This window comes from Symphalangus syndactylus, chromosome 14 (assembly GCF_028878055.3).
Source record: "Symphalangus syndactylus isolate Jambi chromosome 14, NHGRI_mSymSyn1-v2.1_pri, whole genome shotgun sequence".
Lineage (NCBI taxonomy): Eukaryota > Metazoa > Chordata > Mammalia > Primates > Hylobatidae > Symphalangus > Symphalangus syndactylus.
In genome coordinates this window covers 35427930-35442443 of record NC_072436.2, presented here as the reverse complement: position 1 = coordinate 35442443, position 14514 = coordinate 35427930, and the positions used below count along the sequence as shown (strand labels likewise).

General features: G+C 40.4%; 1 protein-coding gene across 2 annotated transcripts in view; it reads left to right on the top strand.

Moving 5' to 3' along the window:
- The window catches only part of SUCLG1 (succinate-CoA ligase GDP/ADP-forming subunit alpha), a 36227-nt gene extending 31711 nt beyond the window's left edge, over positions 1-4516 (top strand). The window contains exons 8-9 of one of the 2 annotated variants that reach the window (XM_055243637.1): positions 2455-2643; positions 4273-4516. In XM_055243637.1, the coding sequence (XP_055099612.1) occupies positions 2455-2643; positions 4273-4299 (216 nt within the window). In that variant the 3' untranslated portion in view covers positions 4300-4516. Of the gene's footprint in view, positions 1-2454 lie in introns of both variants that reach the window. The other variant, XM_063617589.1, reaches the window with a different exon arrangement.
- The last annotated feature ends 9998 nt before the right edge of the window (positions 4517-14514 follow it).

Genomic DNA, 14514 nt, shown 5'->3' with positions numbered 1-14514 from the left:
GTAGCTCCTTGCATGCTGTATCTTAGTGGGAATCAGGGCAGTCAGTCGAACCAGAGAAGCAGTCATTCACTGCCATGTACTACTCACAGTGCAAAGAAAAAGAAAAGCCAGTTTCACTTATGAATGTCCTTGATAAAGCAATACAAATTATTAATTTTATTAAATTATGACCCTGGAGTCAGTATTTTGTGATAAAATGGGAAGTAAAGCACTGTCACAATTGAGTTGTGAGCTGAACTAGCTGCCCTTTTCGTGGGACACCAATTTTACTTGAAAGAATGACTGGCAGATGAACTGGTAATTCAGACAGATCTCTTCTCAATAATGAACAAAGTAAACCTGCTGTGTCAAGGAAAACAGTTGATAGTATTTGTTGCTAATAATAACATCTGAACTTTCAAATGAATATTTAATTTAAAATTTTGGAAAACTTGCATCTGCAACTGTGAGCTTGACAGCTTCCTCCTACCTAGAGGCTTTTCTAATGAGCTTGGTGGTGATACTGATAACTGATTTGTTGTTATTAAATGATGAAACATGTCAGCATTTGGAAGATCTGCATAACTCAATGAACCCATACATATTTCCTAACTGAGGAATGCATGTTACAAAATCACTGTGGTTAAAAGATCACTCAAAGTGCAAGACAGATTAATGAGTTTTAAATTAACAAGGGACAAAGTTCACTGCTATGATTTCAGATTCCAACATTGCACCTAACCTTTAAGAAATTACCACTTGAGAGATTTGGGTAGTATCAAAGAAGAATACTCCCAATTATTTGTAAGGCAGTCAATTAAAATACTTCTCCCTTTTCCAGTTACATATCTGTGCGAGGCTGGATTTTCCTTTTATACCTCAGCTTAAATAACATACTACAACAGATTGAATGCAAAAGCATTTATCAGAATCCATTTGTCTTTCATTAAGTTAAACATTCAAGAGTTGAAAATATAAGTGGTAAAATAACGCAACTCTTCTCACTAGAATGGTTTTTAAAGTGTTAAAATGTTATTTTTAAGTGAATTAACAAATATTTATAAAATTTGTTTTAATTTCTAATATACTAAATATCATTAGATATAACCCATATCAACAAAAGCTCTTTGAGATCTTCAATAATTCTTTTAAGTATAAGGGATCCCTGGACCAAATGATTTGAGAACTGCTGGTGTAGGGGAAGATGATGGTACCTAAGTGAAGGCTCTCAGGTTCCACTCATGCTCAAGTTCTGCCTTCTCCAGGCCTCTCTGTTTTACCTGGTTCCTTATTATCTCTGGACTTCCGTTATGAACATGATATTACCATTAATTATGAAACTTAATCATATATTCATATATTAGTTTATGGTATCTCTTTTTTTTTTTTTTTTTTTTTTTTTAAGACACAGTCTTGCTCCATCGCCAGGCTGGAGTGCAGTGGCACGATCTCAGCTCACTGCAACCCCCGCCTCCCGGGTTCAAGCGATTCTCCTGCCTCAGCCTCCTTCCTGAGTAGCTGGGACTACAGGCACAAGCCACCATGCCCAGCTAATTTTTGTATTTTTAGTAGAGATGGGGTTTCACCATGTTGGCCAGGATGGTCTTGATCTCTTGACCTCATGATCTGCCCGCCTCAGCCTTCCAAAGTGCTGGGATTACAGGCCTGAGCCACCATGCCTGGCCTATGGAATCTCTTAATGGATTGAGGTATATACATATTTTATATTATTTCTTCAACTACTTTGCATGTCTAGAGTACAGAAATTTTTATATTTTCTTTGTATGGGTTTTTTTTTTAAACCTCAGAATCTAGTATATAGAGATTGTACATTAGAATGGATTTTTGCTGAATAAAACCAATTCTGATCTTACCTCTTAGACACAGAATTCCAGAGTGGAAAGGGCTTTTGGGCATCAATCTAGTTTGGCCATTTCATTTCATAGATGAGGAAGCAGAAGTCTGGTTCTCAAGAAGCCTTGTCCAAGGTCATGCAGCTTTTGTTACTAGGAAATTAAGTCCTAGGTCCTTTCCGGTATACTTCCCACCTCATCTTTTTCTTTTAGCACATTTATTAAGGGTGAACTAATAATGAATTAAGGCATAATATTAGGTTGAAGTAAAGCAACCCAGTCTTGTGTCTTAAATTATTATTATTGCAAATCATATTTTCCAGTATGCTCTTTTACTTTTCAAATGAAAGAGTCACATGTGTATTTGTGAAGTGGAAGTTTTATATTGAACATATACGGACATTGGCACAGTGTTGTATTACTGAGTTTGTATGGAAAGTTAACTCAAAGGATAATGCAGTGGTTTCAATCCTGGTTTAATATTTGTGTTGGTTTTCCTAAGATGAATGGTGGGCTTTCCCCTGCCCAAGCCATTTACCATTTACCAGCAGAGTCATGAATTTGAGGTCTCGTTTTGATTGACTTCTTCATTAGAGCATTTAAAATATTACTTTCTTTCCAGGGTCCAAATTCCAAGCCTGTAGTGTCCTTCATTGCTGGTTTAACTGCTCCTCCTGGGAGGAGAATGGGTCATGCCGGGGCAATTATTGCTGGAGGAAAAGGTGGAGCTAAAGAGAAGATCTCCGCCCTTCAGAGTGCAGGAGTTGTGGTCAGTATGTCTCCTGCACAGCTAGGAACCACGATCTACAAGGTGAGCTCCAACAGTGGCCCAAGTGCTCTGAGGTTGCAGGCTTTCTCTGTGTGTGGCCACAATGGGTACCTGGAAATCATGGCCTTTGCTTCTGGGACTTAATTGGTTTTCTGACGTGCAGCTTAATAGTTTGAATCAACTCTATTAATGTCCTAGTGCCCTAATTAGGCATGACCAGGAATAATGTTCTTATTTTAAAGCTTTCTTCTTTAAATATTGGGATTTTTATTTTTGTAAGTGGCAAGATACAACATACACAAAAAGCATCTTGAAGATCATAAGTGTCATGATTTCCATTTTGGGGGTTTGGAAGGTAGCTGTGCAGAGAACTGCTTCATGTTTTGTTACTTGTTTTTTCCTTTGGGATATAGCCACCCTGACCCCATGGGTTTCTGTTTCTAGGGAGAGGAGGTTGGAGGCTGAGTAACAAGAAATGGAAATTGGATGAAGAAGGAGTTGGGGTGGAGGGAGATCTAAAGAGGATGGGGAGATTGGCCCTGGCTATGTTGTGATACCATTGTTAACCATTTTTTTGGTTTGTTTTTGTTTTTTTTTGTTTGTTTGTTTTGCTTTAACTTTTTTAATAGGACATTATGGGTTAAAATATTCTAAGTAATTTGATGTCTTTTATAATCTCTTTGCACTGATTTTCAGCTTGTCTCTTTGAGTGATAATTTAAGGCTCTCTCTCCCTTATTATTTTTATGATGGTATACCCCTGCCACACACACCGAAAAAGCAAAAAACAAAAAATCTCCTCTTAAGCATGCTGAAAATAGGTACCAGTTGGTTTCCTAGAAGGGAACAGCATTCAGAGAGAATTTCAAAATCCTGATTTGTCTCAGGGATAAATAAAGTAGACTCCTTTTTTTATTGCATCTTTGCATGATCCTGCTCTTGGAATATAACACTATGTGCCAAAGTGTTTGAAAGAAATCTAGGTGCTTAGTGAGAGTGAGAAATCATTTTATTTGAAGGTGGGGGTAAGGAGAAAAGCAAATGCTTAAATTCACATTGGAGATGTGTGTTACCATTTTCTTCCAGTAAGTGGCAGCAGGGATCTACACATTTTATCCTAATAGTTACAATCTAGAAAAATATGATTTTTGGTATTGTTTCCTTAAACACTACTTTGCTTAAGGTATTTGTTTCAGGTATTTCTAAGGTTCTTGACATTTTGTTCAAATCCTTGTAACAATCTCTCTTTAGCTTTATTCTCTGAGAAACTGAGCAAACCTGTTTCCATTGCCTTATTAGAAGGGTTCATGTATATAGCACTACAGTTTGGATAAGCACAATGAAGTTTCTCAGCTCCTAAAATTATTGTTATTATACTGCTGTGAAAAAATAAATATTATTCAAAACCTCCCTCTCCGCTTCTGGATTTAGGAAATATAAAGTTGAAGCTCTGCATCTGTTTCGTGAAATTCAAGCTGACACAGACTGATTTTGAAAGCTGTTATTCTGTGTTCAAACACCCTCATCCTGGTACATTTTTCTTCTGTAATTTGGTTGTTCAGGGGATCCTAAAGATAATAGGTTTCAAAATCATTTTGACCATAAATGTAATTTGGATTTTTTATCTTTATTCATTCCATCTCTCTTCTCTGTCTCTCTTCTGTTTCTGAAGGAATTTGAAAAGAGGAAGATGCTATGAAAGAAAAAAAAATTCCCAAAACTGTGAAATGGATCATGTAGACATGTAACCCAGCAGCAGTTTGCTTCTGTTGTCCACTGATTAATCAGCCTATGTGCCTGACACTGGTCTTGCAGTACAACTGGAAGCCAAAACAAGGTGGAAGATTTCCTGAATTAAGATGTTTTCACCTCATTGTATTACAGAGACAGCCAATAAATCTACCATTTGATTTCAATATGGTTTTGGAGGCTTATTATTGTTCCAGTGTGAAGGATGAGGAGAGTGGGAGAAATGGAGGTGTATTTATGTGTGTGTATGTTTTAATGTGTTCTTTTTGTTTGTTTTTTTTTTTTTTTTTGGAGACAGAGTCTTGTTCTGTCACCCAGGCTGGAGTGCAGTAGTGTGATGTTGGCTCACTGCAACCTCCGCTTCCCGGGGTTCAAGCAGTTCTCTCTGCCTCAGCTTCCCGAGTAGCCGGTATTACAGGCACCTGCCGCCATGCCCAGCTAATTTATTTTTTTTTGTATTTTTAGTAGAGACGGGGTTTCACCAAGTTGGCCAGGCTGGTCTTGAACTCCTGACCTTGTGATCCACCCGCCTTGGCCTCCCAAAGTGCTGGGATTACCGGCGTGAGCCACCGCGCTGGGCCTTTAATGGGTTCTTTAGAGAACATTGTAACCAAAACCTCTGGGAGAATGAGGCTATAACAGTGTCAACGTGGCATTTGTCTATCTTAGACATAGAATGACTTCAGGTATCTTTTGAATTATAGTTTTCTCATGTATGTATATATCTCTATCATGCAGGGTAGTTCAAAGGGTTGGAGATAATGCATGAAGTCCCTGGCATGTAATAAGGCAACTTAATTGTCATCAGTGCCTCTATCATCACTACCATCCCCACCACACCATCATCATTATCATCATCAGGATTAGAGGCAGAAGCTCATTTATATTTCAGTTTCTGCCTCATTGGGAAATGGAGAGTCTTCACCAATGCCATGCTTTTCTGTGGTTCTGCAGAGGGCCCATCCAGAGCCTACATTCTTTGTTTGAGGTTTAAGACATTTCACTGCAAGAAAACTGGAAAGCTGTTAGCCATCCTATTTTGTGTTTAAAAGAACTTCTTAACAAGAAGTAATCCCAGTGGGTAATTCCCACTAAACAAGACAGAGGTGGTGCCTGTCATTAGGAACTTACATTCTGGAACAAAATATTATCAGATAGTGTTAACTGTCCTGAAGGAAACAAATAAGAGCTTCAAAAAAAAAAAATAATAATATTAGGGAGAAGTCCCTGAAGAAACACAGACGGGAATTCTCCCTGGGGAGGGGACGTGAGTTGGGACCTGAGGACTGAGAAGGTACCAGCCATGCAAAAAGGGAGTGTGAACACTCAGGTAAGGAAACAGCCTGTGCAGAGTCAGGGAGGGGGAAGGGCTCATTTTGAGGAGGTGAAGGAATACTGGGTGGTTTGAGATGGGTTTGGGGAGGTTTGATGGGCCTGAGGAAATGTGTTTTGGGGGCTCGCATGACCATGCCCACGCTGCTGCTGAGAACACAAAAAGCAGGTGTTAAGTGTCACAGACCAAGGAATTCTGCCCAGACCAAGGGACACATGGTGATTGACTTTCAGATCAAGTAGACTAGTTTCTGTTTCCTCAGCTTGAAAATGTGGATAGTGGCTCCCATGCCAGAGGGTACCTGGGTATACATTATGTGGTGTGTGAGGGTGCTCATCACAGGGCAGGCTTGGCTAGGGCTTGGCATTTCTCCATAAACTTGAGTGTACCCTGCTGTTGTGCTTAGGATGCCCAGGGTGACACTACTGGCCCAGGAAGGAAGGCATTTCCTTCTTCCTCTAAACCAAGGACCCTATAGGGAAAATGTCTTGGTTGAACTCACTGGGGCTTTGTGACAGGGACACAACTCAGATGATAGGTAGGTGACCTGTCTTAGCTCAGACTGCTATAACAAAATACCATAAACCAGATGGCTTAAACGTTTATTTCTCACAGTTCCAGAGGCTGGGAAGTCCACTATCAGGGTCCAGCAGGGTTGGGTTCTTGGTAAGGGTCTCTCCCTGGTCTACAGACAGCAATGTTGTGTCCTCACAAGGTGGAAAGAGCTAGCTAGCTTGCTGGTCATTTATAAGGGCATTAATCCCATTCAGGAGGGCTCCACCCTCATGACTTAATTACATCCTAAAAGCCCCACCTCACAATACCATCATTCTGATTAGGGTTTCAACATGCAAATTTGGGGGGACATAAACATTCAGTCCACTGCATGACCCTAACAGAAGGCATCCTTTTCAGGGTCCATCCTGACCCAGGACTGCTCTGGGATTGCCTCAGCACCCTGCCCTGTCCTCTGAGCATGTGTCCCAAGACTACATCTCTCTTTTCACTCCTCTGCTCCTGTTGCCTAAACCAGGGAGCTCAGTGTCCCCATGACTCTTTCATCTTCTTCCACCACCACCTCCATCTTCCCATTCCCTTTCATCTTCCTTTTTCCACCCACCCTCTCCACTCCTCCTAGGATCCTGTGAGGCCACCTTCTCCTAACCACCTCTCACCTCTCTTCCCTCCTACAACACCATCACTACCTCTGATCTGAGAGCTCAGACAGACAGCAGTGATTGGAATTTCAGGTTCTGGTGTTTCCTGTTTCAGTTTTATTAACAAAAAAAGTGAAAGGGCTACTCACAACTCCAGTAAATTTGAAAAACTTTTGTCATGCAAACTTTAAAACATTTACAAAAGAATTGTGATAGCATAATGTACTCCCATGTACCCATCACCTAGCTTTGAAAATTATCAACATTCTATCACTATTGTATGATCGGCAAGTAATCTCCAATCCACGTCCCATAGTGGTGATGTTGTTATAAGAGTTCTTTTCCTAAGGTAAATTTTACATACTTTGAAATGCATAAATCTCAGCCATATACATTAGAGAAATGGATGAATCCATGTAACCACATCTTCCTCATAATATAGACCATTTCATTATCTCAGAAAGTTCCATCATATCCTATCTAATTGCATGCTCTCTATAGGTTACCTGTATTCTTTTTCATCTGAAATTAGTTTTGTCTGTTTTAGAAATATATATGAAGGGAATCATATAGTATGTCGTCTTTTAGGTCTGGCTTCTTTCACTCAGCATAATATCTGTGATGTTCACCCGTGTCATTGTGTAAGTAGTTCATTCCTTTTTATTGCTGAGTACTATTCCATTGTACGGATACTCCAAATTATGTCTATCCGTTCTCCAGTTGTTGGCTTTTTTGTTGTTTCCAGCTTTTGGCTGTTAGTAAATAAAGCTGCTATGATCCTTGTATGTAAATCTCTTTGTGAACATACATATTTTTTCTTCTTGTAGACATATGGAGGAATAGAATAGCTAGATGTAATAGCATGTGTATATTTAACTATCTTTTTTCCAAAGTGATTGTACTATTCATATTCTATCCCAAGAAAATATGAGTGTCTGTTTTTCCCTACATTCTCTGACATTTGGTATTTTTGTTCTTGTTAATTTCATTCTAGTGGGGATGTCAGTGATATCTCATGCTTAAATTAGTATTTCCCTGAATAATAATTGTGCTGAGAGGCTGAGAGCTTTTTTTTTTTTTTTTTTTTAAGAGATGGGGTCTTGCTGTTTTGCCCAGGCGGGTCTCAAACTCCTGGCCTCAAGCAGCCCTTCCACCTCAGCCTCCCAAGTTGCTGGGATTTAAGCCATCAGGTCCAGCCTAAAGTTGAGCACTTTCAAGTGTGCTTTTTGGTCTTTGGTATTTTTTTCCTTGAGAAGTGCCTTTGCCTATCTTTTATTTCTTTGTCTTCTTAGGACTGAAGTTCCAACCATTCTTCCTATATTCTGAATACAGGACCTTTCTCAGATCTATATTTTAAGAACATTTTCTCACAATCTATGCCTTGCCCCATTCATTTTCTTACTGGTGTCTTTTGATGAACTAAGATTTTAAATTTTGGTAAAGAGCAACTTATCTTTTTTCTTTTTCGTTTACTGCTTTCTCATCCTAAGACATGTTTTTCTACCCCAAGTTCATGACACTATTCTGCTTTCTTGTAAAACCTATATTATTCATTATTTAGTTCTTATATCAACTTTGAATTAGTTTTTGTTTATTGAGTGAAGTAGAGGTCAAGATTGAGTTCTTTCCTTATGGATATTCAAGTGGGTCTGGCAATATCTGTTGAAAAATCTGATCTTTGGCCATTAACTGCTTTCATTTATAGTAGAAAGGTCAATTGACCATGTGTGTATGGGTCTGTTTCTGGACTGTATTAGGCCTTTTGTAATTTAATATAAACTTTAGAATAAGTTCATCAATTTCTATGGAATTACGATTGTGATTGAGTTGAATTCTGTATATTATTTTGAGAAAAATTTTCACTTAACAATAGTTTTCCATGTTCTTTTTTGCTGCAGAAATACACAAATATGCATTGATTTTTACATTGAATCTAAAGCTTTGCTAATTGCATTTATTAGATCTAATAGTTTTAAAAATTAGATGCCTTAGGGTATTTTTTGTATAGAAATTTGTTATCTATGAATAGGGTAAGTTTTACTTATTTTCCAATCTTCATGCCTGTTTTGAAGTTTGCTAGAAGTTGCTAGCTTAAAGATGTTCATAGATGTCCTTAAACATGTGGGGTAAATTCCCCTTTATTCTAAGTTAGCTAAATGTCCTTGTAATTGTTGTAGGGCTTTGTTGTTGTTGTTGTTTCCTTTTCTTTTCTTTTTCTTTTTCTTTTTTGTGGGGAAGGGGTTTCACTATGCTTCCCAGGCTAGTCCCAAAATCCTGGCTCAAGTGATCCTCCTACCTTGGCCTCCGAAAGTACAGGCATGAGCCACTATGCCCAGCCTTGTTTATTTTTAAAATCATGAATGGCTGATGAATTTTTTCCAGTGATTTTTCTGAGTCTATCGAGATGACCATGTATAGTTTTTACTTTATTTTGTTAATAGGGTCAATTTAAATGTTTGATTTTTAAATTTAGCTTGCATTCCTGTTTGTAATTGCCACTTGGTCATGATCTTATCCTTGTCATACATTGATGGATCAACTTGCTAATAGTTTGTTAAGAATTTTTATGAGCATGATCATGAGGGGTATTGATCTTTATTTTCTTATGATAAATTTCATACACATCCTTGCCAAGTTTGGTATCAGGGTTATATTGGCTTTATACAATAATTTGGGAAGTGTTCTTTTTTCTTCTGCTTTCTGAAAGAGTTGGTGTAAGGTCGATAGTTTCTTCCTTAGATTTAATAGAATTCGCTAGTAAAACCATCTGAGCTTGAAATTTACTTTGTGAAAGCTTTTGATTATAAATTCAATTTCTTTGATAGATAAAGGGCCTTTCAGATTTCCTATTTGACCTTGTACCAATTTTTGATTTTTACTACCTACTGCTTATTGGAGAAGGCCTTTTTAAGTGAAAAGCTACAAACTCAGAAATCTCACCCATTGTGGTGCCCCCTTCACAGGAAATCTCCTTCACTGTCTGCATGATTTGGTCACTCCACAATGCTTTCAGGTAATTGTTGTCTTATAAGTAATTTGTCCAGATTTAATAATTGCTATCTGCAGGAAGGTTAAGGATGGATCATGCTATTCCATCATTGCCAGAAGCTGGAACTCTACTGCATCTTTTAACAGAAATGAAAACCCCCTCTTCTTGGCCAGCACTGCTGCTCCCCTGGAATGAGTAGCAGTGAACAGGGCAAGGCATGTCATTCTCACATGTAATCAGATTTTTCAAGTTATTTCACTGAGGGTGTCAGATTTCACCCTGTCCTGTGAAAGTCACATGCAATGGCTTTCAGATACATCCACATCATGGGTGAAGTCCAAGACCAATATTTTAATAGATTTCTGAAGTCTAAAGCTCTCTTGGTCACTTCTGGTCTGGTGTTATATTGCCACTGCTTTACTGCTTTGAATATCTCACACATTTCCCATCTCCCTAGGTCTACACTTTCCCAGTGCAGAATGTAGCCCCTTCTTGAATTTTCTGCAACCCATTCTAGAAGCTTGGTTTGTGGTCGAGTTTTGTCAAGAGAAGCAGCAGGGTGTGCTCAAGCTGGGAGTATCAGTCATACCTTTCTTGAGTCATACCGAGGCCACAGAGAGATCCTTTCCAGGAACTCTTCTCCTGCAGCTCCTGTTGCAAGCCTTCTCCTGTCTCAGGCCCCCCAAGCTCTCCTGCCACAGCTCTGCATCTCCATGCTGCTCCAGTGCCAGCCATTGCTAACTCTGAAAATCACTTTTATTTCCTCGGTAGAGCCTTTAGCACTTACTGCATCTTTGCCCCAGCATGTCCCAGCTTTTCAAGACATCCTGATCTTCAAACACATTAACACTCTCTAAACAATCACAATTACAGGTGTCCCCCTGGGGGGACAAAAATACAAAATACGGTACAAAATAGGACTCTCTTTTTGTCCTGTTTCCCCGGACTCCAACCTGTAATCTGGCTGATTCAGTGTTACATTCCAACACCAATTCACTGACACCAATTATGTGTTCTACAGTTCAATTCAATTCTGACACTAACTACCTGAAGTTAACACAGACCTCATGGGTTAAGGGGCTCAGCCCCACAAGGCTGTTCCCACTTCCAATGCCAGCCAAAAGTCCTGGTTGTGCCTTTGCCACCCACACTTTTGTCTTATTTGGTTATGAATCTGGGGCTTCCCATAATCCCCTTAAGATTCAATAATTTGCTAGGATAATTCAGAGCTCTCTGAAGCCACCACGCTTATGATGATCACAGTTTTATCATAAAGAATACAACTCGAACAGCCAAATGAAAGAGAAAGGCAAGGTCAGGAGGACCTTCTGTCTCTCCAGAGTTGAGGTGTACCATCCTCCTGGTACACAATGTTGGTGCTGAGATAGTAGACAGGAGCTGAGATATTTTCCAAGAAAAAAGAACGCTGAGTGGTAAAATAGGATTAACTGGAAATGATTATCATTTTTGGCCCCAGATCCCTTTTCAAATTCAATGAATGCTATGGACTCTTTGCCCAGAAATGCATACCCTTGCACATCTTGGTCACTAGGGTTAGATCCCTTGACTTAAAGCTCTTCCCTGAGGCATATGTATCATAATATTCAGCTCTTGGAGAAGGAAAGACTAAATCTTACATGGGGATTACAGGATTCATTGTGTCCCTCATCCTTGAAGCTAGTCTATCCTATTCAGGCAATTTATACCTGCTGCTAGAAAGGTGAGGATAATTTCCCATTTTCAATCCTTTTGGCAGCACTTTTGCTTGTTTCTGACTGGATTTGTTTGGTCCTGTCTTTTCTAGGTTCTGTCCTTCTGGCTTTGCATCTCCTACTTTGATTCCTGGTCTGACTCTTGGACTGGACATTAGGACCTATTCTCCCATGTATTTGAAAGTTGGTTTCCTCAGTGGATTTTGGCTTGGGTGACCCTTTAGTTTTCACCACGCTGAATTGTCCCTTGTAGGTATCCAGTGGCACACCCAAAGGTGAAGCTCCCTGGGATCAGCAACAGTGAGACATCATTACTGTCTTTAGACCTGAATTGTCAAGGGGTGGGAACTATTCCTAAAGCTGATGAGAGGCCTCAGGCAGAAGCTGTGGCCCTGTGTAGAGGAAAGCAACTACACAAGTCAAACCTGACAGGAATAAATGCCTCACACCTCTCAGAGCTCCTGTCGGTAGGAGGATTGGCTGAACTCAACTGGAAGGCAGAGAGTGGGCAAGTGCCGATTATGCCATGCAAAGAGCAGTCTTCTGGGGGTACATGGCAGGGCAGAGAAGGGTGGAAAATGGATCCAGAGGGCTGACTGGAAAAATCCCAATTCCAAGTCATCTACCCTGACTCTCACACTTGGCCAACATCATGGCCAGCGTAGCAGCAGTTCCCTTTTTGGGGGAATTTGGGGAGAAACTAGATGTTAGATATTGTGGGAGGTTAGTGTGGGGCACATTTGGGACAATACCTGATGCCTCCATGGAAGTTCTTGGTGGAATTTGGCATTACACCCTATACTAAGGGGTATTCTCCAGGAAAAAAAAATGTTAATATTTGGTGTGCTCTCAGAAGATAAAAGGGCATTTGCTGGGAAGTATACCATGGTATTAGGTTTCTTGAGTGACCCATGAGACAAGTAAAGATAGCTTTAGGACTGTTCAGGAAGTGAGGGTTGCAGCTGCAGATGAGCACCCTGGAGCCCAGGAGGTGAAGGGCCTGGGACCTGAGAGGGGAGAGGTCAGGAGGCTGGGCCAATGCAGTGTCCCTGGAGAGTTCAGGACTCACACTGTAGAGTTTCCCAGAGTCCTGATGGTAATTGTGCGGTTGTAAGTTTTTTGGTCCTAGGCTGCTCTCTGACTGGGTTTTCTTTTTCTTTTAGTTTTTATTTTATTTTATTTTGTTTTGAAATTTTTTTCCTTCAACTTTTATTTGAAGTTCTATGGTACATGTACAGGATGTGCAGGTTTGTTACACAGGTAAACATGTGCCACAGTGGTTTGCTGCACAGATCAACCCATTACCTAGGTATTAAGTCCAGAATCCATTAGCTATTCTTCCTGATGCTCTCCCTTCCTGCCACCCAAGGACAGACCCCAGTGTGCGCTGTTCCCCTCCTTGTGTCCATGTGTTCTCATTGTTCAGCTCTCAAAGTGTTTCTCCTAAGGTCACCTGGTAGGGAGCATTTTGGCCAGAGCAAGGCAAACAGGATGGGACTTCTCCCTGAGGCTCACAGGCAGGTAGCACTGGCCAAGGACACAGTTCTCTTTCTGTGGTTTCTATGTGGTCTGTTTTTGTCTCTTATTTCCTGGATGACAGAGAGGGACTGTAACTAAGAAGACCTCTAAAGATTGACCTAGCCTTATTTTCCAGATAGGAGAGCTGAGATTCATGGAGATAAAGCCTAAAATCAAAACTGATTTGATGACAAACTGAAGTTTGAACTGGAGTTGCCTCTCCTGGCTCCCAGACCTGTGCTTCATTTTGGCAAGGGGCTGCAGAGGGCATATGAGCCAGTCAAAGTGGTTCAGAGGTGAAAGGGTGTGGGGGTTCAGTCAGGATGGTGGGAGAAATTGTAAAATTATAGGAAATAAACACAAACCCTCTTGGAAGGCCTGGGAGTTTGCATAAAGTGTTGGCTGAAGGCAGCTGAATTCTTTTAAAAGCTTAGGGTGTAGAGACATGGGAATGTAGAGTGGTTTATCTAAATAACTTGTTTACTCATGTGGTCCTAAAACTAACCTTTGATCATTCATGGGCAGGATGGCACTCTTGGGGGAAGGCAACCAGGTTGATTACCCTCTAATGGTGTTGACTCAAAGCCTTTGTCATTTAATGTGTGCTAAATAAATGCCAGCAGGGTCAGCAAGTGAGGGCGGTGGCTGCAACTCTTTACAGCACTCTCCTTGGAGACTGTAAGTGGCCTGGATGCTCAGCCGGACTGACAGGCATAATATCTGTGTCGGTGTACATTATTCATCTGCTGTTGGGGCAGGGTCTGTGGGATAGGCCCCTGAAAAGGGGAGGAGCTCAGAATAGGCAGCATTTTTAGGGACATCGTAAGCCATAGAAAGTTATTCCAACAGTGTGAATTATGCTTGTGACCTACTCTCTTTGAATTTTACATATTCTAGAAGTGGAATAGGTGAGATGGTGGGCACAGTCAGAGTGTGGTCTGTGGCCATGAGACGGCGTCAAACCAAAGGGCTGGGCAGGAGTCAGGACCTTGCCTTTGGCTGCAGGTGCTCAGAGCTCAACTCTTCTCGCTAATGAGCTGACCATAGATGATTGAGATAGACGATGCAAGAGGGTTATGGTAGCTTTAGGAAAGCCCACTGGAAAAGGAATGGCAGTTCCACATCAGTTTCACTGCATCAAGAATTCCATCAAGAATTCCATCAAAGCTCTTCAGATCTGGGCACCTCTGGTGTCAGCTCTGTCCTATCTGGAACTGAGATTTGAAATTGCTCATGATCAAAAGCCTGGTTATGCTGTAACCCAAGGGAAAATTGAGTTGATAATGTAAAGGTCAGTACTCATAACTTGTATTCACATAAAGGAGTTCTACCTTTTAATAACTTTTTAGCTTATTAGTATTCTGACATTATGGAAAGTAAGGCATCTTCATAGTGGCTGAATTAATGATGTTTCAATATTTGAGAACTTTAATTTCGAAACAGGGTAGGGAAGGCC